The sequence below is a fragment of the Glandiceps talaboti genome, chromosome 16 (genome assembly GCF_964340395.1).
Source record: "Glandiceps talaboti chromosome 16, keGlaTala1.1, whole genome shotgun sequence".
Lineage (NCBI taxonomy): Eukaryota > Metazoa > Hemichordata > Enteropneusta > Spengelidae > Glandiceps > Glandiceps talaboti.
In genome coordinates, this window is record NC_135564.1 from 21,389,722 (window position 1) to 21,413,304 (window position 23,583).

The 23,583-nt window shown below is 36.0% G+C and overlaps 1 protein-coding gene across 1 annotated transcript in view; it reads right to left on the bottom strand.

The window, feature by feature from the left end:
• Positions 1-8,422: 8,422 nt before the first annotated feature.
• LOC144447015 (dual 3',5'-cyclic-AMP and -GMP phosphodiesterase 11A-like) overlaps positions 8,423-23,583 on the bottom strand; it is a 33,975-nt gene continuing 18,814 nt past the window's right edge. Inside the window, exons 5-17 of the mRNA XM_078136874.1 lie at positions 23,006-23,255; positions 18,346-18,413; positions 16,975-17,118; positions 16,425-16,571; positions 15,689-15,796; positions 15,071-15,180; positions 14,410-14,500; positions 12,676-12,776; positions 11,472-11,549; positions 10,962-11,025; positions 10,157-10,231; positions 9,273-9,356; positions 8,423-8,660 (exon numbers count right to left, since the gene is read on the bottom strand). Of these exons, the coding sequence (XP_077993000.1) occupies positions 8,475-8,660; positions 9,273-9,356; positions 10,157-10,231; positions 10,962-11,025; positions 11,472-11,549; positions 12,676-12,776; positions 14,410-14,500; positions 15,071-15,180; positions 15,689-15,796; positions 16,425-16,571; positions 16,975-17,118; positions 18,346-18,413; positions 23,006-23,255 (1,506 nt within the window). The 3' untranslated portion in view covers positions 8,423-8,474. The remainder of the gene's footprint in view (positions 8,661-9,272; positions 9,357-10,156; positions 10,232-10,961; positions 11,026-11,471; positions 11,550-12,675; positions 12,777-14,409; positions 14,501-15,070; positions 15,181-15,688; positions 15,797-16,424; positions 16,572-16,974; positions 17,119-18,345; positions 18,414-23,005; positions 23,256-23,583) is intronic.

Sequence of the window (23,583 nt, forward strand, 5' to 3'; positions counted from 1 at the left end):
CTGTCTGTCTGTGTGTCTGTGTCATCATTTTCTAAAAATCGGCTGGCTCAATTGTAATGAAATTTGGGATATATAATCTTTAGGGTAATAGCTAGACCTGATTAGGTGTTGAGCCAGATCTGTTAATGTTTAATTAGAGAAATTTGCATATTAATGAAATCAACTAATTACGCAATATCTTAAGACTGCATACTTCAATTTCAATATAATTTAGTATATTCGTTAAACATAACAACATACATTTGTCCTATAAAATTTGTTGATGTATCTTACAGCGTTAATGAATAATTTGCATAATTAATTATTTTTGGTAATTAGGCTATATCTTAAGAATACATACTTCAAATTCAACATATTTTAGTACATACGTTAACCATAAGAAAACACATATGTCCTATCAAGTTTGTTGATGCACCGTACAGTGTTAATGAATAATTTGCATAATTAATGATTTTCAGTAATTAGGCTATATCTTAAGAATACATACTCCTATTCCAATATAATTCAGTACACGTTAACCATAACAATCACATATGTCCTGTAAAGCTTGTTGGTGTACCTTTCAGTGTTAATGAATAATTTGCATAATTAATGAGTCTTGGTAATTAGGGTATATCTTACGACTGCATACGTCAATTTCAATACAATTCAGTACATACATTAACCATAACAAATTGTGTATGTCCTATAAAGTTAGATGATGTACCTTACAGTGTTAATGAATAATTTGTATAATTAATGATTTTCGTTAATAAGGCTATATCTTAAGACTGCATACTTCAATTTCAATACAATTTAGTACATACGTTAACCATAACAAAGCGGATATAACCTATAAAATCTTTTGTATAGCTTAGTTTTAATGAAAGATTTGCATAATTAATGATTTTAGGTAACTAGGTTGTGTCTTAAAAATGCAAGCTTCAAATTTCGTATAATATGATACGTACATCAACCATAATCATATGCACCTGTCCTATGAAGTTTGTTGCTACAACTTTTTCCTTTAATGAGTATTTTGAATAATGAACGATATTCAGTAATTAAGCAGTATCATACACTCTTACATACATTAACCTAAGAAAGCATGCTTGTCCAAAAAACAAAGCCTGTTACCATAGTTTTTTTTAGTTTAATGAGTTATTTGCATAATTAGTGATTCCCTTACGGGAGGCATTCAGTTTAAATCTGGTATATTTATGTATTATGTTTTAACCCTATTGACCTGCAGTGATGAACCACTTGGTTAAGTCGTATTAACACAATTTTCGTATGTCGAGTACCAGACTGGGTTATTTTTCAACAAATCACGGGCGATGGTAGATTTGGTGTCAGAAATGATTACAAATAAAATTTGTAAACGGAGCTGTACCTTCGACATCAAAATCTAAACTTCAATTATTTCCATTATAATGATAATGACAAGGAGAATTCACTGAGTTCACCTTGGGTTCCAACATAAATGAGGGCCATAAAAGTGTTGGGAGTAGGGTAAAGAAAATGATTATTTTGTTGTATTACTTATTTGAGAAAGCACCATCCAATTTTTTTTAATTTAAAAGTTTGGTTTTTTTTTACTTTGAATGTGATATCTTTTCGGTAACTACTTTGAAAGATGTGGCATTAGGCCGACCAGTAGCAATCAAGGTGATAATTGTCTTTCTCCCAAAACAAGATGTATGGTGTCTGGCTAAGTACCTCCCAGTATAGGTTAGAGCTAATTAGAGACATCTCCGTATGCGTGTGAAATCCACATCCTGTGGAAAGTAATCTCATTCAGAGTATCATTTTGTTGGCTATCACTGTTATTTTAATGTATCATATTGTACCACATAATTTTATATCTCCACTTTAGTGTAGGTGACAGAAGGGGTGGCCAAAATATTGCTTGAGTTTCATATGGCGGGGCTTAACATTTTTTGAGAAGAGAAGGTGAGAGGAGCTACAACATTTGTGTAACCGTAAATTGTGTACATTTCCTAACTGTAGCTATGCAGACAAATTGCAAGAGATAGTATCAAGATAGTAACTCGACCTGAAATGTTTTGCTATCATTATATATGGTTTGTTTTATCCTTGTCAAGCATTGTGAAAAAATGAAATTCTACCTACTTATCCAGTGTGATGGGTTAGGTTGCCCGTTGACCAGCTTTTTTTCTAGCCTTACATATAATATTTAATTGCGTATGCCAAAATAGATATTATGTAAATTCTATGCAAATTTATGTAAATTAGTCACTTTTCTAAATTTTAAATGCATGATTGCACCAAGACAAAGTTCTGCTCTGGCAATTTGGTCAGGCTACGGCCCTGGTATGTCACTCAATTACGTGATTGTTGTTTAGTGATTTACAGATATTTGATATCAGTTTACCAACCTATAATTAGTAACAGATATTTGATATCAGTTTACGAACCTATAATTAGTAACAGATATTTGATATCAGTTTACCAACCTATAATTAGTAACAGATATTTGATATCAGTTTACCAACCTACAATTAGTAACAGATATTTGATATCAGTTTACCAACCTATAATTAGTAACAGATATTTGATATCAGTTTACCAACCTACAATTAGTAACATATATTTGATATCAGTTTACCAACCTATAATTAGTAACAGATATTTGATATCAGTTTACCAACCTATAATTAGTAACAGATATTTGATATCAGTTTACCAACCTATAATTAGTAACAGATTTTTGATATCAGTTTACCAACCTATAATTAGTAACAGATATTTGATATCAGTTTACCAACCTATAATTAGTAACAGTTACATCTTTCACTAGACTTTATATATACCGATATTTGATATTATATATTGGTAATGATCTCATCGTATACCAATATACCAATTCTTCATATAATCAAACCTTGGTATACTTTGCCCAAAGATGATAAGTTTAAAGCTCGTCGATATCTGTTCGCTCAGTTATTCGATTTTGATTTTGAACTCAATATCGTTTTTGAACATAAATGAACGTGCAATTATGAATTCAAACGGCTATATGATTTAAATGATGTTCCCGGGCCACTACATATGGTATAAGATAAAAACTTTACGACCCAGACATCAGTTTTGCAGACCCCAGTAGTACAGCTTACGGGTGCTCATATAGTTGGGTCATTCCAGCGTACAACCTCAGTTCGCAAACCCCATATCCAGACCATTAAGGTTAATATTATGTAGATTAGGAATTTTGAATTCACATTCTCGATGTTAATCTTTTTTATATATAATGGACGCAATGTGTCACCGGGTATGTATGTATGTATGAACGAACGAACGAACGAACGAACGAATGAATGAATGAATGAACGAACAAACAAATGAACGGACAGACACAGACAGACAGACAGACATACATACATACATACATACATACATACATACATACATACATACATACATACATACATACAGACAGACAGACAGACATAACTAGAGAAAGACTAATTTAACCATACATATATATATATATTTTTAATTTGACTCAATTATGTGATAAGAAAAAAACCTGAACACTTTTCATCTGTGGTAGAAGAAAGAATAACATGTCCATAAAACTATCTTAATTGTTATAAACTCTCATACATAAATCCAATTAATCACTAGTATTGCAAGTCCATGTATCGTCACACGGACTTGCAGTCTTTCCTGCAAAGACTTATTTTCACACGGAATCGCTAATCTTCATAGTGACCTGCATTGTACAGTAGCTTTCCCAGTGACCCTAGCAACAATTAGCTTTTCCCAGGGGGTCTCACCCCAAAAACAACCTACACTGCACAGAAGCAACTTTCCCAGGGGTCACACCCCAACAACAGCCAGCGATCTCAGGGGGTCATGCCTGACAACAATCTACATTGTATAGAAGCAGCTTTCCCTGGGGTCACACCCGTCAACAAGACTCCTGGGTATCTGGACGTAGAAATAAACTGAAATTCCTCCTTCAAAACAGTCACTGGAGATTGTCGACATTATGACGCACTCGTGGTTTAAATTTTGTCGGCCTCATCCAATTTCAATTATGTCCTTTGGGATTTGAGACAATTTCTCTCAAATGATTTGACTTAGCTGTCTGTCTGACATGAAAGTAGTCTATCTGCTAGACCTCGGATGTCCTTCCGATACAATACGACACAGGACCGAACATCGCTATCGAGGATGGAACATCCTAAGCCCTCACTGCGAACTTCGTTCGCTTATACCGTAGTATCGAAAGAAAGCCCGAACGTCTAGCAGCAAAACTAACATGAAAGCTGTAGACTTTAATCCGCAAAAAGGTGACTGGTTACAACCAATACCAGAATAATTGTATAATAATTCCTTATCATGATATGAGTGCTAGACAGCGTAATGTAATTAATATGACGTAAAACCATGACATTACATTGTAGCAATTCTAGTGTAATATTTTCTTTTTGTCTTTTACTAAATGGAAACACCAAACTAATCACTTACAGGTGCAACGAAATGACTTGTTTATACAGAAAATTCATAATTTTACTGAATGTTGACAACCTTTAGGAATGAAGCCATTATATATGGGTGGAGTACTAGACTCCGAACCATTTTACATTACAAAAATGTCGTACAAACAAGCTTACGCTTAAATCGCAATTTTCCTTTATTTCAACTAGACAGTTTAAGAGATTGACCGAAAATCATTCAGTGGCCATCCATAATGCTGAACTCTACTCTATGAAGTAAATCACACAATCCGTACACATCATTTAATATGAAAGCAATTTATTCCAATTATTCAAGTGAGTGAGGTTTATACAGGTCAGTGTCATGACAACAAAATATCAACAAATATATGTAATAACAACTATCCATCAAAAATATTTGACCAATCTAAGAATCAAAACCGTTCACACCTGAAATCCACCACTCTTCCAATAGCCGGCCCCAGTTCACTAAACGACAATAAACAGTCCATCGTACCTGACCACCATCCCTATTATTTCCTGCATGGACAGGATGCATTCAAGTCAGGATGCATTCAAGTCTGGATGCAATCAAGTCAGGATGCATTCAAGTCTGGATGCATTCAAGTCTGGATGCATTCAAGTCATTTCAAACAGTCCTGCCTTGGGACGAAAAGTGTTTGAAAAAATATTATCCCAAATCTGAGACAGACAACAATGTCAAGAATGTTATCTTTGTGATTGATTGATTGATTGATTGATTGATTGATTGATTGATTGATTGATTGATTGATTGATTGATTGATTGATTGATTGATTGATTGATTGATTGATTGATTGATTGATTGATTGATCGGTTGATTGATCGATCTGTGTCTGTGTGCCTGTCTGTGTATCCTATTATGTATGTATGTATGTATGTATGTATGTATGAATGTATGTATGTATGTATGTATGCATGTATGCATGTATGTATGTATGTATGTATGTATGTATGTATGTATGTATGTATGCATGCATGCATGCATGTATGTATGTCTGTGTGCGTGCGTGCGTGTATGTAGTCTCAGTGTTTCAGAAATTAGTTATATCAAACCAGTTGCATCCGAGGCTAATCTCAGACGTCTTTGTGATTGGACGTCTCTCCTATGAAAATGTCCTATTGTAAATAATTATCTATAAAATACATAAATAACAAGGCATTCGCAAAAAAATACATTTTTAACACATACAGTATGTACGTGTCGTGCACTGTAACCCTCTCTGGTGTGTGCTCACAACAAACAGTAATACTGAATTAAAATTTATTTACTGCATAAGTCATATCGTGACCCTTAACCTTTACAGATCCTGTACAAATGAATTTTCCGATATTAAATGCAATGTGTCGTGTATAGACAATATAATATTGTAATTTACTCTCATCTATTACACATATTGAGGTATAGATCAATAATCGAGACAACAAATGTTGTTGATTCTACTACGTCATGTCTACCGCAGGGCCTTTCCAAATACATTCTATATACCCGGGCCGCAGTTGTTGTGGGAAAGTATTTTGGCACTCGTCTTTTTTTAATAACCAATATAACTGAGAATGACAATATATTATGTTTCTTTTTTGAAATGTCAACTTTCATATTTTGGTTCGATTCAATATATCAGTGTATTCATTTACAGCTAACAAATATGTCGTCTGCAATATTGAATGATCAATTACGGTCATATATGGCAAGAACATGTAGCTTGCTTGTTTGTTTGTTTGCTTGTTTGTTTGCCTGTTTTGAAAGTCAACTTGAATTCCAATTGACAACGATTTTATTGTCATCACATCCCTGTTGTAGCTCCGTTGTAACTCATGTCTGCATTATTCAAAATAAATATTTGCAAGAGCAGTAAATTTCCCTTGATTGTTACTAGTCTCAAACGTTTTACAGAATTTCGCCGTGTAGTGCGTCTTTCGGAAGGTTTTATTATCAATTTCAACCAGATTTAAGATGGGTCCATCTTTAGCTTCAAGTTGTACTCGAGGTTACATGGACAAGACCGCCCTAAACTGGTTTATTGTCATTGTTTTAACGCTCTCAGCATTGTACTCGTTTAGTATAAGACCATGAAAAACGTTGGGGATGTCACACTACGTTGGTGTGTTGGTAGAACCTGTGTAATTAGGGAGCCTTCAGTATTTACAAGGGGGGAGGGTCGGAGGAAATCACACATGGTCTGTTAAGAAATACATGACCCTCCCCATTCTCCATTTGTAAAAAGTGACCCCTCCCCCTTTGCCCCATTTTTTTGTAAAACATGACCCTCCCCATGACAATTGCATATACTGAACGTTAATCAATATTCCCATTATATGTATACATACAAATTAAATGATTTTGACTCTGTATTAGAAAGCAATATTTGTACATATAAAGTGACAAACAGCAAAAAAGTGGCTAGTGACCTTTCTCTTATAATCATACACAATCTAGTTAGTATCTAAAACGTGCCCACCATGTTGTGCATACTCTGTCTGATCTGGTCACTTGTAAAAGTTCCCTGATATCATTGTCATCGTCATCACCTTCACCTTCAGTATTGCCATTATCAGTGTCACTCTAATTTGACTCACTGTTACTACTTGAGTCAATACATGTATCACTGTCCGTGTTCTCTATGACATTCAAAACTAAATCATCATCATCACCATCATCATCATCATCATCATCATCACTGCTACCATCACCATCATATCTTAACAACAACATTCATGGACAGTGTGAGTGATAAAGTGAGATGGTACACTCAACACAATGCATCGTTTTATTAAACAATTCTCTTACAATACATGTATTTTTTCTTCCGTAAGGGAGAGATGTATTAGTGGGTGAAAGTCTGTGTGTGTCTGTGTGTTTGTCTGTGTCATCGTTTTCTCCCAAACGGCTGGCTCAATTCAAACTAAATTTGGCACAACTGTTCTGTTGAGTATTGGCAAGAACTGGTTAAGTTTTGATAAAAACCCATGAATATTAATGAGCAATTTTAATTAATTGATCGATCATCTGGTCCCACATGTGCTTTGTTTCGAAAGTGCGCCACCAACGTCGATGTAAGGTAAACCAGGAAGCTACGGAATGGATACATGCTGTCATTCTACACTGAGAAAGACTCTGTTTTCAGGGGTTTCAAGTGTTTGTATCGATATTTTCGTTGAATCTGAAGATTATTACATCAAAGCAAGGAGGTAAGCACTGAAAATACATATCATCTGTAAGCTTTATTGCAAAAATATAAAGTCACGATCGTCTGCTCACTTCACTCCTTTCACGCATGTATATGATCTGGAGCAGATCGTGCGTCTGTCAATCCCGATTTAAACAAGAATGTATACACTTTACCCAGGGACCAAGTAGGGCAATAATACCTTATCACTTCACTGTATTAAAGTTGTTCAACTGTTATGATGCATACCATGAAGTGTGTAAACTTTCTGATGCGTACTAGCAATGTTATGCGGGATTCAATTTCATTTATTATTTGCCGGGGAAACAGGTGTACATATCCCGGGTATGTAGGTGATCACAAAAGCCGAGTGCAGTCGAGGATGGCAAGCTTTCCTGGCATTAAAATAACGTTTTTGACAACTAACTTTCACTGGTACTTGAAAAAATCACAGATATAGAGCTAAATTTCTTGCATAAATCAGGAAATTGCAAGACTACCCTTACGGAAGGCATTCAGTTTAAATCTGGTTATTTTTGTATTTTGGCATGTAAAGTACTTGTAAATATAAATGTTTGAGTGCTCATCTCACTTTTACATCTCAAAACACAAAACAAATTGACAATAATTGAATCTTCAATTTGGTCGCAAAACTACGGCGTGTAAAATGTGACCCTCCCCCAAATATTGTAATGCAAAATATGACCCTCCCCCAAGAACAGGTTTGTAAAATGTGACCCACACCCCGATTCCTCCAGCCCTCCCCCTTGTAAATACTGAAGGCTCCATTATGGCATTTTCCATTAAACATTGGCTCTGCTATGTCTTTTCATCTGTTGATTTTCCTAGCTTTCTAGTTGATCTTACAGTCTTTTCGATAGCATGTAAGCTTCCACTAGCATCACCTGCCGATCTTCGTCTTGTTGTCAATGACTGCCATTTTAGTCGGTTTGACTTTGCTCCCTGAAGCATTACACCAAGTTTAATGTCTATCTTCTGAAACGCCTGTAAAAAGAACGATTACAAGTTTGTGGTTGTGTCACAAAATATATATGATTGCCACATATATCCTTTTTGACCAATGGACGTGGTATTTTCACAAAATTAAATTTAAAGCCATGGTTTCAGTGGAAATACGTAATAGTGTTTGCTTTAGTTACTCATTGAGGTAAGTTTCATTTACACCCAATTATGTTGCGTTTTTTCTTTCAAAACGTCGGGCTGTGTCCAAATTCAAAGTTTCATTACATGATTATGCAACCAACCCATTGTAAGTAACAACATTGACAATGTTCTGTGGGGGGATAAGATCGGCCTAACAGAGGATGTTATGCCTACATTTTGACACACGTTTACTATGATTGGTACAGGTAATAACTTGTTGAAAACCATGAGGGCGCCCTAGTAATAATAATGTAGCGCTGCTAATGTTGTGCTCGAATACTATAATGTTAAAAGAATTATGACCCACTACGAACAATTTTACCGAAGCTGTGACTGATCAAGAACAATATTCAGAGCAATGAGGTAACTTAGACAGAATGTTTAGCGTGTTTGATTTTTATTTTCACCCAGAGTGTGCTGTAGTTATTGCAAAGAATAGAGTAATAAATTTACCAGATAGAGTGGAATACAAACAGAGTCGATGAATCCAACCTGCATCTGTGGCAATTCGTCTTTCCGACTTCTATCAAACATCACCTGAAAGAAGAAGTTGTAATAGAAATGCTTTATTGCCCTCTAGCTCTGGAAATATACGCTACGGGGTTAACGTTCTGACACGTCTTAATCCACTCCACTATTGGGCTCCTCTCTAACTAAAACCCCGAAATTGCACACAGTTTTCATGCTCATTGATTTTGGGGAATAAAAACCACACATACCCTTGTTAATGAATATATAAAATACAGAAATCAACTGTAAATCACTTAACTCAATTATAGATCCTGTGGAGGGTTTATGACTCAATCCATGTCTAGTCTATTCTGTCATTTCTTGTCTAACATTCGCTCAAACAGTAAGTCATGCAAACAGATTAAGTCAATATTGCACATGCGCACAATCTTGTGCAGCTGTCACATTATACATTTTGGCGTCATTGATTTTTATCCCCTAAATCCATGTGCATGAAATCTGCGCGCAATCTCGGGATTTTACATAGAGAAGAACCATCTTGGACTCGGAGTAGGTGAAGACGTGTCGTCACTTCTACGTAGCGTATATTCCCAGAGCTAACTGCCCTCTAGCTCTGTCTTTAACGTGATTTTGTTCGTTGTTTTAATCTTATTTGTTTTGTCTGTCTGTCTGTCTGTCTGTCTGTCTGTCTGTCTGTCTGTCTGTATGTATGTATGTATGTATGGATGTATGGATGGATGGATGGATGGATGGATGGATGGATGGATGGATGGATGGCTGGCTGGATGGATGTACGTACGTGCTTTTCAACATTTGTTTGTTTATTTGTTTTCCAGAAGGGGTGACAAAGCTCTGTAATCACTTACATTTGGTTCAATATGTAATTCCTTTCTCTCTTTATCTCCCTGCTCAAAAAATTCCTTTGTAACGAGTTCAACGACCTACAAAGAATGAACATAGCTTTTAGCGTCACACGTCTAATTATTCTCAATTTATGGTACGAATTGTACAAATCATTAAAGCATTATGCACTTTTTAATTAAATTTTGATATTAGTAACTGAGTCTATTAACTTCGATTTTTTTATAAAAACCAACTCAGTGCTTTAGAAGTAGATACGAAATCAGTGAAGTTTTCCTCATCAACAGTATATGACTAATGAAAGTGAAACATTATCTAGCCCCCATCTATATATTCCATGTTCAATGCAATATGTGCATACAAAGTTGACTTTCAAGAACAGCCTTGAAAGCTGCTTACTTGGAATTCCAAATGAAGAACACTTCCGTGTAATCGGGTAGTATTTAAAGTTTTGCCATCACTGACACTGATGGCGCGGTAAGTGTACCGAGTTAACAGAACGACATGACTATTAAAGCTGTTTTACTGAAAAAAACCTACAGTGAGTATACATCCATGATCCGACACATACACACTACACACATACACAGACACGCACGCGCGCGCGCACGCACACACAAACACACACACACACACACACACACACACACACACACACACACACACACACACACACACATGGTCACTACATCGTCGGCGCTATTATTTTGTGCATAGGCATTATAATTTTCAAGTCTCGAATGGTACTAAACCTACATTTTAATATTGATATTTATACTGTATGCTGTTACAACTAAGATCGTCACTCACCCGTTTCTGAATATCCCATGGTTTTGTGATAGCTCCTACGTCACATGCCGTCATTAGCATACCCCTACATGTCAAATCAAATACAACATATTGCCATTGAATACATTATGCAAGATTATATCCAAGTAGCGTGGCAAATCAGTGTCTATGGCCATTTACAGTGAAATTGTTCTATAGTCATGATATTGTTAGTTCACAAATATAATGACATCAAATTGATTAGGACGTAAACATGCCTTGATGTAAGAATACAACTTCGCATAATAACGTTTTATTGTAACTATAGTGCATAGAGACTAACTTTTTTATGTAACTATAGTGCATACTAACTTTTTTTATGTAACTATAGTGCATACTAACTTTTATATTAATTGTTCTAATGAGTGACACTGTTATAATTAAAAAGGTGAATATCGTTTATATTTGACAGAATGAAATGAATGTAGTTCTTTCTTGTTAAATAAATTCGACCCCCTTCAATGTAATCTGTAGACAACTATTTATACTTACCTGAGTAAATCTTTGTGTTCCTTGAGTTTCCAATCGTATTTAGAATTGTCTACAATTGTTATGAAGTTGTTTCTCAACCTACAAATCAATTATCAAACAATTTGATATGTTGTGTAAGCCCTATAGTGTTAATATGTTGTGTAGGCCCTATAGTGTCAATATGTTGTGTAGGCCCTATAGTGTCAATATGTTGTGTAGGCCCTATAGTGTTAATTGATTTCTATTACCCTAGTTTACCTTGATATGTTTCTGTTTCTCAACGTAACACTTCTATATAGTGAGTCGGTAGCAAAACACCTCCTGATCTATTCTAGATCTGGCATGGGTTTTTATTTTCTTTAGCAAATGTGATAAATGTAAGAAAATAAAACCCCAAATTAGATAAAATTAATGATAATTAAGAAATACACACTTATAATGTCGTCATCAGCATCATTATATTTTCCTATGCCGGTCGTACAGGGCGTCGTAACCACATGTTTCACTGAATAAAGAATTGTGAATGGTCGGGTCGTGAGGCCTAAAACAACAGTGTTTTTTTTCATGTGTGAGTGTCTAGTTCAGGTAGTTATATATGTTTTCGGCTGTTTTCCATATGGTCTCTGTGTTATTGGTTCCTTCTCATCAGATAAACAACCATTACAGATGGAAGAACAGTTTTATATTACCCATCGTCGCAAACCACGGCCTGTTTTACGGCAATGTTCTTAACGAACCTCCCACAGGTACTTATTTCGAAATGTAGTGGTAGAAATAACTCTGGTTTGCGAGTATTATCTTATCTTTTTAAGTTGATGTCAGTTTCCACATCCACTGTTTCCGAGAGACTTCACAATTTTCGCGATTTTAATTTATTTTATGTTTTCTCGAATACGTAAAAAAACCGGTTAGGGTCGACATCGAAAACTACGCGGGGTCGAGTTTGGTAACCGGGACCAAACGATTTTTTTTTTAGGTCTGGGCGACATAAATAAAACTCCACTCAAACTAAGCCATATGTTCATTAAAAATAGTTACACTCATAATGAAATATCATAATTCATATTTTGGCATACAGCAGCAATAACAATATAATTGTATCCAATATAGTAGTCTGAGGAGTTTACTAGTAAATTATACTATACTTATGTCATACATATACGAACGTTTCATGACGTCATCCCTGAATATTGTACTATGAATAAAGTGATTACAAAATACTTACTTGAAATACTGTGCCAAGTCCGTAGCTAAAATTGCATGTTTTAAAAGTTTCATCACCTCCGTGTACTGCTCGGACGTCAAATTTGCAAAGATGTTATGACCCTGTAGTGGAAAGGAACAAGAATACTTGACATTAGATCGGAGATGGTTTGTAAATGGGGATAGTGTGTAGTAAACATAGCCAACGAAACAACCTAAAACAATTTAAATCAAAAATATTGACTTTTCTCCAAAGGTTGATATATCCTTCGTTATGTATGGAGTCGTTAAACTCACAGTCATGACTATAAAGTGTGTAATACGCTGCTTTGATCATCTCTTGTGTTTACAGCAATATGACAACGTTTATAAATAAAAGAAAGAGTTGGAAGTGGAAAGCTCTCAATTTAGCAAATTATGTTGCGTGTATTGGTTAAAATGTTAGTACTCAAAAGAATAGAGACTTCTCTGAAACGCAGCTATTGTATTGTTAGGCGCAGTTTACAAATGAGATGAAGAATTTACAAAATCAATCAATCAATCAATTAATTACACAAATCAATCAAATGATTTGTATAGTGCCAAAATCCAATACGACACACTGTTCTATGGCACTGAATATGAACAATAAAGTAGATCAATGTAAAAACTTAGAAAGCTCTTGCAAACAGATGTGTCTTGATATCCTTCTTGAATTTATCGACAGTTGGTGATGAATGAAGTTCAAGTGGTGTACAGTTCGCGGCAACGCCCGCGAGATCGCACTCTAAAATGACTTTATTACAATATATATATATATATATATATAGTTTTGGTAGTACTGGAACTCTTTCTTGGGTGTAACTCGGAGTTTCACGCATATTGCGATCATCAGAGTGTCTGATGATCGCAATATGCGTGAAACTCCGAGTTACACCCAAGAAAGAGTTCCAGTACTACCAAAACTATTACGCTCTGCCACTGCGGTATAGAGCACTGTCTTAGCAGATTGATACTCACCGAGTTATATATATATATATATATATATATATATATATATATATATATATATATATATATATATATATATATATATATATATATATATATATGAAGTAAATGAATAATTAGATATTTTATATGTTAATTGGAGATCGACGTTGTTAATAAGTAACCCAATATAAGTTTGAACTCAAGATAGCGTTAGGGGTCTGAGTTTTGGGTGCGGACCCGACATACATTTGACTTGATTTATTATTATCATTCCTGCACAAATAATTTTACCCACACGTGATTCAATACTGATCAGGGTGTACAATATCACGTGATTCAATACTGATCAGGGTGTACAATATCACGTGATTCAATACTGGTCAGGGTGTACAATATCACGTGATTCAATACTGGTCAGGGTGTACGATATCACGTGATTCAATACTGATCAGGGTGTACGATATCACGTGATTCAATACTGATCAGGGTGTACGATATCACGAGTAAGTCATTCTATCTAACAACACAGTTTCAAATAATGTCCCAATATTGTCAGTGTCGCTTTAAAAGACAATGTAGACGATGCTCTGGAATTCCTATGCTGACTAGGGAATTAATTTTTAAAGCCGTCATCTTACTGGACCCTTGCTGTATAACCCCATATTAGGTATTACCGCAAATAAATATCATTTCAGACAGTCCTTTCTATCTTTAGAAGTATATTCAGCAAGTTGCCGATTTGATACATTGGTGAGACATCATTATATCAAGACATTTCACTTACCTCACTATTTAAAATCATGACAGCGTGATTGAAATGATGGTATTCCATCGTTGCCTTGGCACCATATAGTTGTGACAGAGAAGAGTGACTTCTACAAATTAAAGAATAGAAGAAACTATGTAACCAAGGCTTAAACTCATACATTAATTACTTCGAACACGATACAAGTGACTTTTGTCAATAAAAGATATGTCATAATATAACGTCATTATATACAACAAATTTGACATGTTTCCATGTTCCGTTCGGCTTGTTTTATAAACTTCATACATTTTGGATACATGCCTTCACACAAACTGTCGTCCTTGTCTGTGCTTCACAGAAAAAATTGTACCGCCTAGCGACACATCATAACGTTGATGAAAACAGCCCGTCTGTTTCTTTAAGATGAAGATTTAAAGTTTAAAAATCATATATTGGCAAGTAATAAGATGACTGTTGTTGTTGTTGTTGTTGTTGTTGTTGTTGTTGTTGTTGTTGTTGTTGTTGTTGTTGTAAAGAAATATTGGAATGACCTCACCGATTACAGTAAAATACATGACGTTTAACCGTGTGTCACGAGTGGTTAACACAACTCAAGCCAAATTCTTCCTTCGGACGATCTGAATCCTTTTAAAGACAATTCACTGAACAGACATGGATCTATTATATCATTACTTACTTCAGTTGGAAAGCGTTGTTTGTCCCCCTGTGGTCAAGATCGTGGCAAATACTTCCAACAAGTAAGGCTAACTGTTCAACTTCTGTCAGAATATCTTTCAAGCAACTCGCCTAAAACGGAAACAATTTTTAAATTACTCGAATGTGGACTTCTTAAGTAGTCAGAGAATGGTGACTTTAACAACGACGTCAAAAAGTTTGACATAAAAGGCGCCAACTATTAAGGTGTCAACAGAGTCGCTTTTAGGTCGAAGCGTCTTCTGTCTAAATGATATTGTGCACATATTTCACTGTATCCTCTCTGTTATTATCCACATAACGTGATAGATTTGACTGATAATCTTATTATGAACAGAAACAACAAATGCTGAAAACGTTCATTACTATAATAAAGGCAGAGCTGCATAGGCTTGGTATTCCTATAAGATTATTACATATGGAAATATAGTAGAATCACGTGACTGCATTTGAACAAACAAATATGCTGTGCGCATGCACTCATGTCATCATCGAATCTAGGAATTTGTACAAATATAAGGACTTGACAATAATTACTGTATATTTCGAATGTCTGGAGTAAAATAGTGTCACCATGCGGTGTACTTGTTAAACTATTTACCTGTAATATAGCAAACATTACTTGCTGTACATTGAAGGCGTGTCGAAAGTTGTGGTAGGCGACTTTGCGATAGTTCTTCCGCACTGTTAGAATAAATCTACACATTGTCTGTAAGACAGAAACAGAGTGAATGATATTAAAGTTGTAATATCCAGTTTGCATTGTTGGTCAGCAACATGGTGTTATTTCACACAAATTAGTAAACGGTCGGTCATAAACTAATTCATAAACAGTATATGTGAATCGACTTCTCTTTCAAACTCCGATGTCGGATTAATATTGACATTTGGACCTGGAAACAGTTTTCTGGTAGAAGAAGAATGGTTCTTTGTTATCCCTTATAACTCCACTGATAGGCTCCACTAATGTTAGAACCTGGAATTGAATTAGTAATCTTTTACTTTAAAGATTGTCTTAAGGAAAAGAGGTTATCTTCAAAATCGCAAGATAAATCCATTCCATTACTACTTTTTGACGGTCGCACACTGTCTTTGCTTGAGTCAATTTCTCCTGACATTGTCTGTGGATTGAGAGTTAAACAGCGCCCTCAAATGATGATTTAATTAAGGAATGACTGGCAACAACTTGAGTGACTCTCTCTCTCTCTCTCTCTCTCTCTCTCTCTCTCTCTCTCTCTCTCTCTCTCTCTCTCTCTCTCTCTCTCTCTCTCTCTCTCTCTCTCTCTCTCTCTCTCTCTCTCTCTCTCTCTCCCTATTATAACCGTACTTATATGTACCTCATAGTGAATGTTGAATTTGTGCAACATATGCGTGTCAATAAACATTCGAATCGACGCCTTTAACATCTTATCAGGATCCAGTGAGAAATCATCGAATTCTAGTGAGTCGATTTGAAGCAAATTGCTTTCTGGAATCACGGATTCCTGAAAAAGATAAATCATTGAAAATGGTAAATGTACTGTAGGATCATGAAATAATGTTTGATACTATTACATTATCCTAGGTGGGCCCGGAGTTCTCACATTCCATGTTCTTTTCAAAATTTACTGTAGACTAACATCGCTAAAGATTGGAGGCTGTATATAAATGTTGTACTTTACCATTGATTCGGGTACAGTGGGATGATGTAATCCATTCTCACATGGCTTGATATACAGGATACATCTTGCAATGCTACTAACTGGGACCTACCTGTAATTGCTACTAACTGGGACCTACCTGTAATTGCTACTAACTGGGACCTACCTGTAATTGCTACTAACTGGGACCTACCTGTAATTGCTACTAACTGGGACCTACCTGTAATTGCTACTAACTGGGACCTACCTGTAATTTCTCGACGTCATACTGTGTTGAACTAGCGTGATAGGATACAACTTCCAATGCTACTTTCTGCTTTGCCACTGCTTTACACATCTCATTATACATTATAGTGTTGTTTATACCTAGTCCACAGAATATTGTGAAAGCCTGTTGAAAATAAAAACTAGATGTATGAGGGCGCCATACATAATGTTAGACTACTACTGTCTCAGTTTCTTCTCAATGTTGCTAACGATGACGTTCTTTTTCCTATAAATCATCTAAAACTACACAAAGATGGTATTTCGGTAGGTTTACACCAACACCTTGTGATATATCCTTAATGTGAACAAGAATTTGCATTAAAAAGTATTATTCCTACATAGGGCATAGAATTCCCAGCATGCTGTGTTCACATTTGTCAATTGACGAAGCGGAGTACAAGTATGTACAGAAAAAAAACAGTCCAGTAACAGAAGGTGATCACATCTATTTGTTTGCTTGCTTGCAGAAGACACCTTTCAACGCAAATTTTGTTCGCATTTAAGCAACTTCCAGACGTCACTTTTGTTGTGTTGCGGGGGGGGGGGTGTATTTTGCTTACGAAGTCATCAGCTCAAGTACGTATATCATGAGCGGAGCACAGAACAGGGATTGTCTCATTGTTAGAACTTGAACTTGTTAAAGTCAACTACGTGTATTGAGCGTACACCACCACACGGAAACACACCACCCAATATTTGAAGGTTAACACCGCTCTAATCAGCAACCGTGTTAATCACATCCACAAAGTAATACGTGTAATGTGAAATAGACGAGCTAACTTGGTGTATTGAACTCCAATATTTACATGTATACTGTTATCTTAACTAGTATACAGCGCGGAATAATTTAATGCCTCGTGTTTTCCCGAGCGTCCACTCGTAAAGCTTGCTATTACATGGGGATTTTTCATCAAATATGTGATGTGACTGAATTGTACAACTTGTCTATAGAAATACGATGTTATCATTTTTATTAACAGTGGCTGATTTAATAGAAATCACCCTGGTCAGAAAGTAAAACAGTGCAATGATGGATTTTATTCGCCAAGGGAATTGGTAAACAACGTTGAGTGAAGTATGTACTGTAAATCACCTCACTGTCTGCGATCTCATTTCTACCTTATAAAATATGATATATAGATACAAATTGTATATGGTAACGACATTACTGCATCAACGTTAACTTAGAGGACAGTGTTTTCTATACATTCCATTAATAATATAGTACTAGTACGGATTTACTCACAGTGTACCAGATTCCTCAGATACATAGTGATTAGGGCTTAGAAAATGAATCATTATTATCACCATCATCATTATCGCCATCATCACCCTTTATAACATTGCCTACCTCAAAAAGCTGTTCGTCGTTTTCATCGAATGCGTGTCCGTCAGTTCTATTGACGATTTGCGCAACACCTATAATGTAAAACATATATTTTAATTGCCACATCTATATACACGCACCCACAAACATGGTACAACAAGATGGGTTTAGATATCTGTAAAGGGGTAAATTTGTCAGCTGTACGCAATTCCTAACGGCACTGTAATGTTGATAACTAGCGTAAGCTGAATACCATGCCTCTATTGTGATCACGTGAATCCGTCAATGTTTGACGAAAGCAATGGAAACACAACATTGATAAAAAGCTTTGCCCACAGCTTAATTCAACATTTGAGTTCATCATCGCAAAGATATGCCTGGTGGTATTTTCCAGCTGACGCATGAAACATATGGCTTTGTACAGGTCACGTCGAGAATATATCATTTCACTCTGCATGTTTTAAAATAAACGTACAGTGCCGCCGTCCACTTGTCAATAAACAAAGAACAGCATACATTTTATCTTAAAAGAACAATAATCATACATTTGAACAGCAATACGAACCGCCATTAACCAGAATCTGTACATTATAATTCATTGTTTGTTATGACGTATTTGTTTATCGCTCAATTGTAACTGGGTTTTTTTTTTACAAAATAATGAGTCATTTCACTTGATATGAGTCTCTTGAATATATTTAATGGGTTTTTTTGGAGAAGAACTGACATTGAAAACAAGTTTATGGAATTCAAACATTTAATATAAACTCACAGATTGGCCTAATTTCATAAATTGTTCAAATTTGGTGAATGCTTTGGTAAAGCTGTACTGTGCGTACATAATGTTGTATATGCCCCAAGGAGTAGGTGAATAGTTAAGCTGACAGTCAACTAACTAGGAATCTAATCAACTTCACTGTTCTCTATTGTTTTTATACTGATCTGGCAGTATATTGATTTGTATATTTTTGGGGTATTAACTGTTACTGTCATACAAATCATATACATATACAGGACTATGTCATTTATTTCATCCCAGAATGTGTATTGTACGACATTGAGACTTGACTGTATAACTTTCATTTTACAAATCGCCATCATTCGATCGTCTCGCTGCAGATCACGTGAGATCCTGCGTGAATCACCAAGTGTAGCAACCAAGTATGATCACGTGACAAAGATCACCCAATTTTTTTTATCGAAGTACGGGTATGATCGTAAAAGTTTGAAATGAGTCTGTGTCGTTTCAGGCCATATGCATCGCATTTGGTTACAGAAACTCAGGATAACTGTCCACTTTGGTTGACAGTTATCAATTTGTTTCAGGTTTAAATGAGAATAGTTTGATTATTACCTCGAAGTTAGACAATTTTCACCTACATTCACCATCTTTGCCAGTTCAAAACTATTCTAAAAGTGTGATGTACATTCTTTCTTTCTTTCTTTTTTCTTTTCTGTTCATGTTGAGCGGTAAACTAAGTCTATGCCTTGCAAACAGTTTGACAATCAAAAGAAGGTGTTACTCAGTAAAGGGTATTCTTACAAAACATGAGATCAAGATAATGCTCTTACTCATTGCATATTTGTGAAAAGCTAGTGGTGGGAGTGTACTAAAGTGTGGGTGATATTTAGAACAGTCTCTATCAAATATGGCATAGTCACCCAGCAGCGTTGCTTACGTCAAACATGTGCCTGTTTGACAAGGTACATCACACAATGATTTTAAATTTTGAAGCGTTCCTCGATATGTTAGCACCCACGCGGCTTTTCACATTTCCATTGTGTATACGAGTCACACAAGTCTTGAATGTCAATCGCTCCTACTACATAATACATGTATTTAATGTAATCTCGAGTTGCAGTCACGTGACATTTCTCAGTAAATGACCTTACATAGTCATATGTATCTCTAAAATCGTGGTTGCTGCTAACGTTAACAGCACCGGAAAACAGAAATGTAACCAACCATGTCTGTAATCATAATTCGATGTATTTTGACTCCTTTCTAGTATTCATACACAATGTCTTCATTTATAATATGTGTTTATTCACTGAAATAGCCTCATACTGAGTCTTAAAGGTCAGACTCTCACCTTCGTCATCAACATGTCAAAGTTCGGATTTTTTCATTCTTTGGGAAAAAAAGTTAAATGTCACACTATCTGATTCACACTCATCGGTTAAGAGATTAAACAATCATGTCAACATTATCTTTTCAAGACGGATCAATTAAAATCTAAATCGCCTTTCAGTCAAAACAACTCTCTAAGTGGAGCAACAGTAGTTATGTGAGAATGGTTAAACCTACAGTCAATGTGAGAATGGTTAAACCTACAGTCGATGTGAGAATGGTTAAACCTACAGTCGATGTGAGAATGGTTAAACGTACAGTCGATGTGAGAATGGTTAAACCTACAGTCGATGTGAGAATGGTTAAACCTACAGTCGATGTGAGAATGGTTAAACCTACAGTCGATGTGAGAATGGTTAAACCTACAGTCGATGTGAGAATGGTTAAACCTACAGACGATGTGAGAATGGTTAAACCTACAGTCGATGTGAGAATGGTTAAATCTACAGTCGATGTGAGAATGGTTAAACCTACAGTCGATGTGAGAATGGTTAAACCTACAGTCGATGTGAGAATGGTTAAACCTACAGTCGATGTGAGAATGGTTAAACCTACAGTCGATGTGAGAATGGTTAAACCTACAGTCGATGTGAGAATGGTTAAATCTACAGTCGATGTGAGAATGGTTAAACCTACAGTCGATGTGAGAATGGTTAAACCTACAGTCGATGTGAGAATGGTTAAACCTACAGTCGATGTGAGAATGGTTAAATCTACAGTCGATGTGAGAATGGTTAAACCTACAGTCGATGTGAGAATGGTTAAACCTACAGTCGATGTGAGAATGGTTAAACCTACAGTCGATGTGAGAATGGTTAAACCTACAGTCGATGTGAGAATGGTTAAACCTACAGTCGATGTGAGAATGGTTAAAGCTACAGTCGATGTGAGAATGGTTAAAGCTACAGTCGATGTGAGAATGGTTAAACCTACAGTCGATGTGAGAATGGTTAAACCTACAGTCGATGTGAGAATGGTTAAACCTACAGTCGATGTGAGAATGGTTAAACCTACAGTCGATGTGAGAATGGTTAAACCTACAGTCGATGTGAGAATGGTTAAACCTACAGTCGATGTGAGAATGGTTAAACCTACAGTCGATGTGATAATGGTTAAACCTACAGTCGATGTGAGAATGGTTAAACCTACAGTCGATGTGAGAATGGTTAAACGTACAGTCGATGTGAGAATGGTTAAACCTACAGTCGATGTGAGAATGGTTAAACCTACAGTCGATGTGAGAATGGTTAAACCTACAGTCGATGTGAGAATGGTTAAACCTACAGTCGATGTGAGAATGGTTAAACCTACATTCGATGTGAGAATGGTTAAACCTACAGTCGATGTGAGAATGGTTAAACCTACAGTCGATGTGAGAATGGTTAAACCTACAGTCGATGTGAGAATGGTTAAACCTACAGTCGATGTGAGAATGGTTAAACCTACAGTCCATGTGAGAATGGGTAAATATACAGTCAATGTGAGAAGGGTTAAAGTTACAGGCAATGTAAGAATAGATAAATCTACAGTAGAGAGAGAGAGAGAGAGAGAGAGAGAGAGAGAGAGAGAGAGAGAGAGAGAGAGAGAGAGAGAGAGAGAGAGAGAGAGAGAGAGAGAGAGAGAGAGAGAGAGAGAGAGAGAGAGAGAGAGAGAGAGAGAGATCTTGCCTGGGCTTTGTGTCTTTCCAAATTCAATTTGACATAACCACAAGCGTGGAGCATGAATACAATTACGTTTGACAGAGTTACTCTGAAAAAGACGAAATGTGGGTCGATAACATTCGTTACACAAAAAAGTAGAGAGGCAATTTTTGCATGTGCCGATTCCTGGATAACATTAGAAACCTCTCGTCTATCTAATCAAAATACGAAGACATGACTCCCTAGGGGAATGCTTGTCTCGGTGTCACCAGATGGCGATCACTGATTGCAATTCTGTCGAAGAAACCATACAATATCGCTAACAGTGATGAGATCTGGTGCACGATAACAAGTCGCCTAGGACAAGAAGCAATAACGAGTTGCTTGATTTCACACGTTGAGTGATGTGTGAAGTGTTGAAACCCTTCACTTGTACCCTGTTCAATGCCCAGCTAAATTCAAGTTGGCTTTTAGGCCATGATGAAGGAAAGGAGCAAGAAGACCTAGAAGTAAACCTCACGATGAATGTGATAAATGCAGATATTTGCAATCATTTATTTGCTAAACTATTTTGAGTAAGACGTGTATTAGTCATTATAACATTCTAATAATAAAAAAATATCACATGACAGAAGATAAGACGTGCGATTATCGTTTGATATCAATGTTTTACGTTTCCATTTTAACCCTCTCCCTCAGTTCCTTAATTAATAATCATTGCCTTCCTTGTTGTTGTTGTTGTTGTTGTTGTTGTTGTTGTTGTTGTTGTTGTTGTTGTTGGGGATTATTAAAGACGTCGACGTCCACAGACACACTCATAATCTACACACTCAAACCTAGTTAGTCAAATTTAAACCTACAGTAACGATGTTCTCTAATCTTACTATCAGACACCGTTACCATGACAACTCACCGATTATTCTGAATCTGTTGTCCCTGATTGGCATGCATAGGATGGAGCGTGTACGGAACCCTGATGCTCTATCGTGATCGGGATTAAACCGTGGATCACTTTGTGCATCACGGATATTCAACTTATCCCCCGTCTCGGCCACGTGCTGCATAATTCCGTTAATTAGCTTCACTTCCCCCGTACTATATGTAGTGTTGGAATGACCATTCATTGATGTAGTCATTTCAAACATTTTGGTAAACGTCACTTCCTGTATAAATGTACAACGAAACCATTATTTTAATAACTCGTAATTTAATGAATACATGTGAAAAACAACCAACAATTAAGCCCCCACCCCATTGTTTGTATACTCTAAATTGTAGCAATTAAGTATACATGACTTGTATTGAATAGAACACAACACAACACAACACAACACAACACAACACAACACAACACAACACAACATAACACAATACAACACAACACATGCAGTTATTGTTAGCTATAAAACCATGTCTAGTGTATACACAATGTGTGTGTGTATCTATGTATCTATGTATCTAATATGTATGTATGTATGTATGTATGTATGT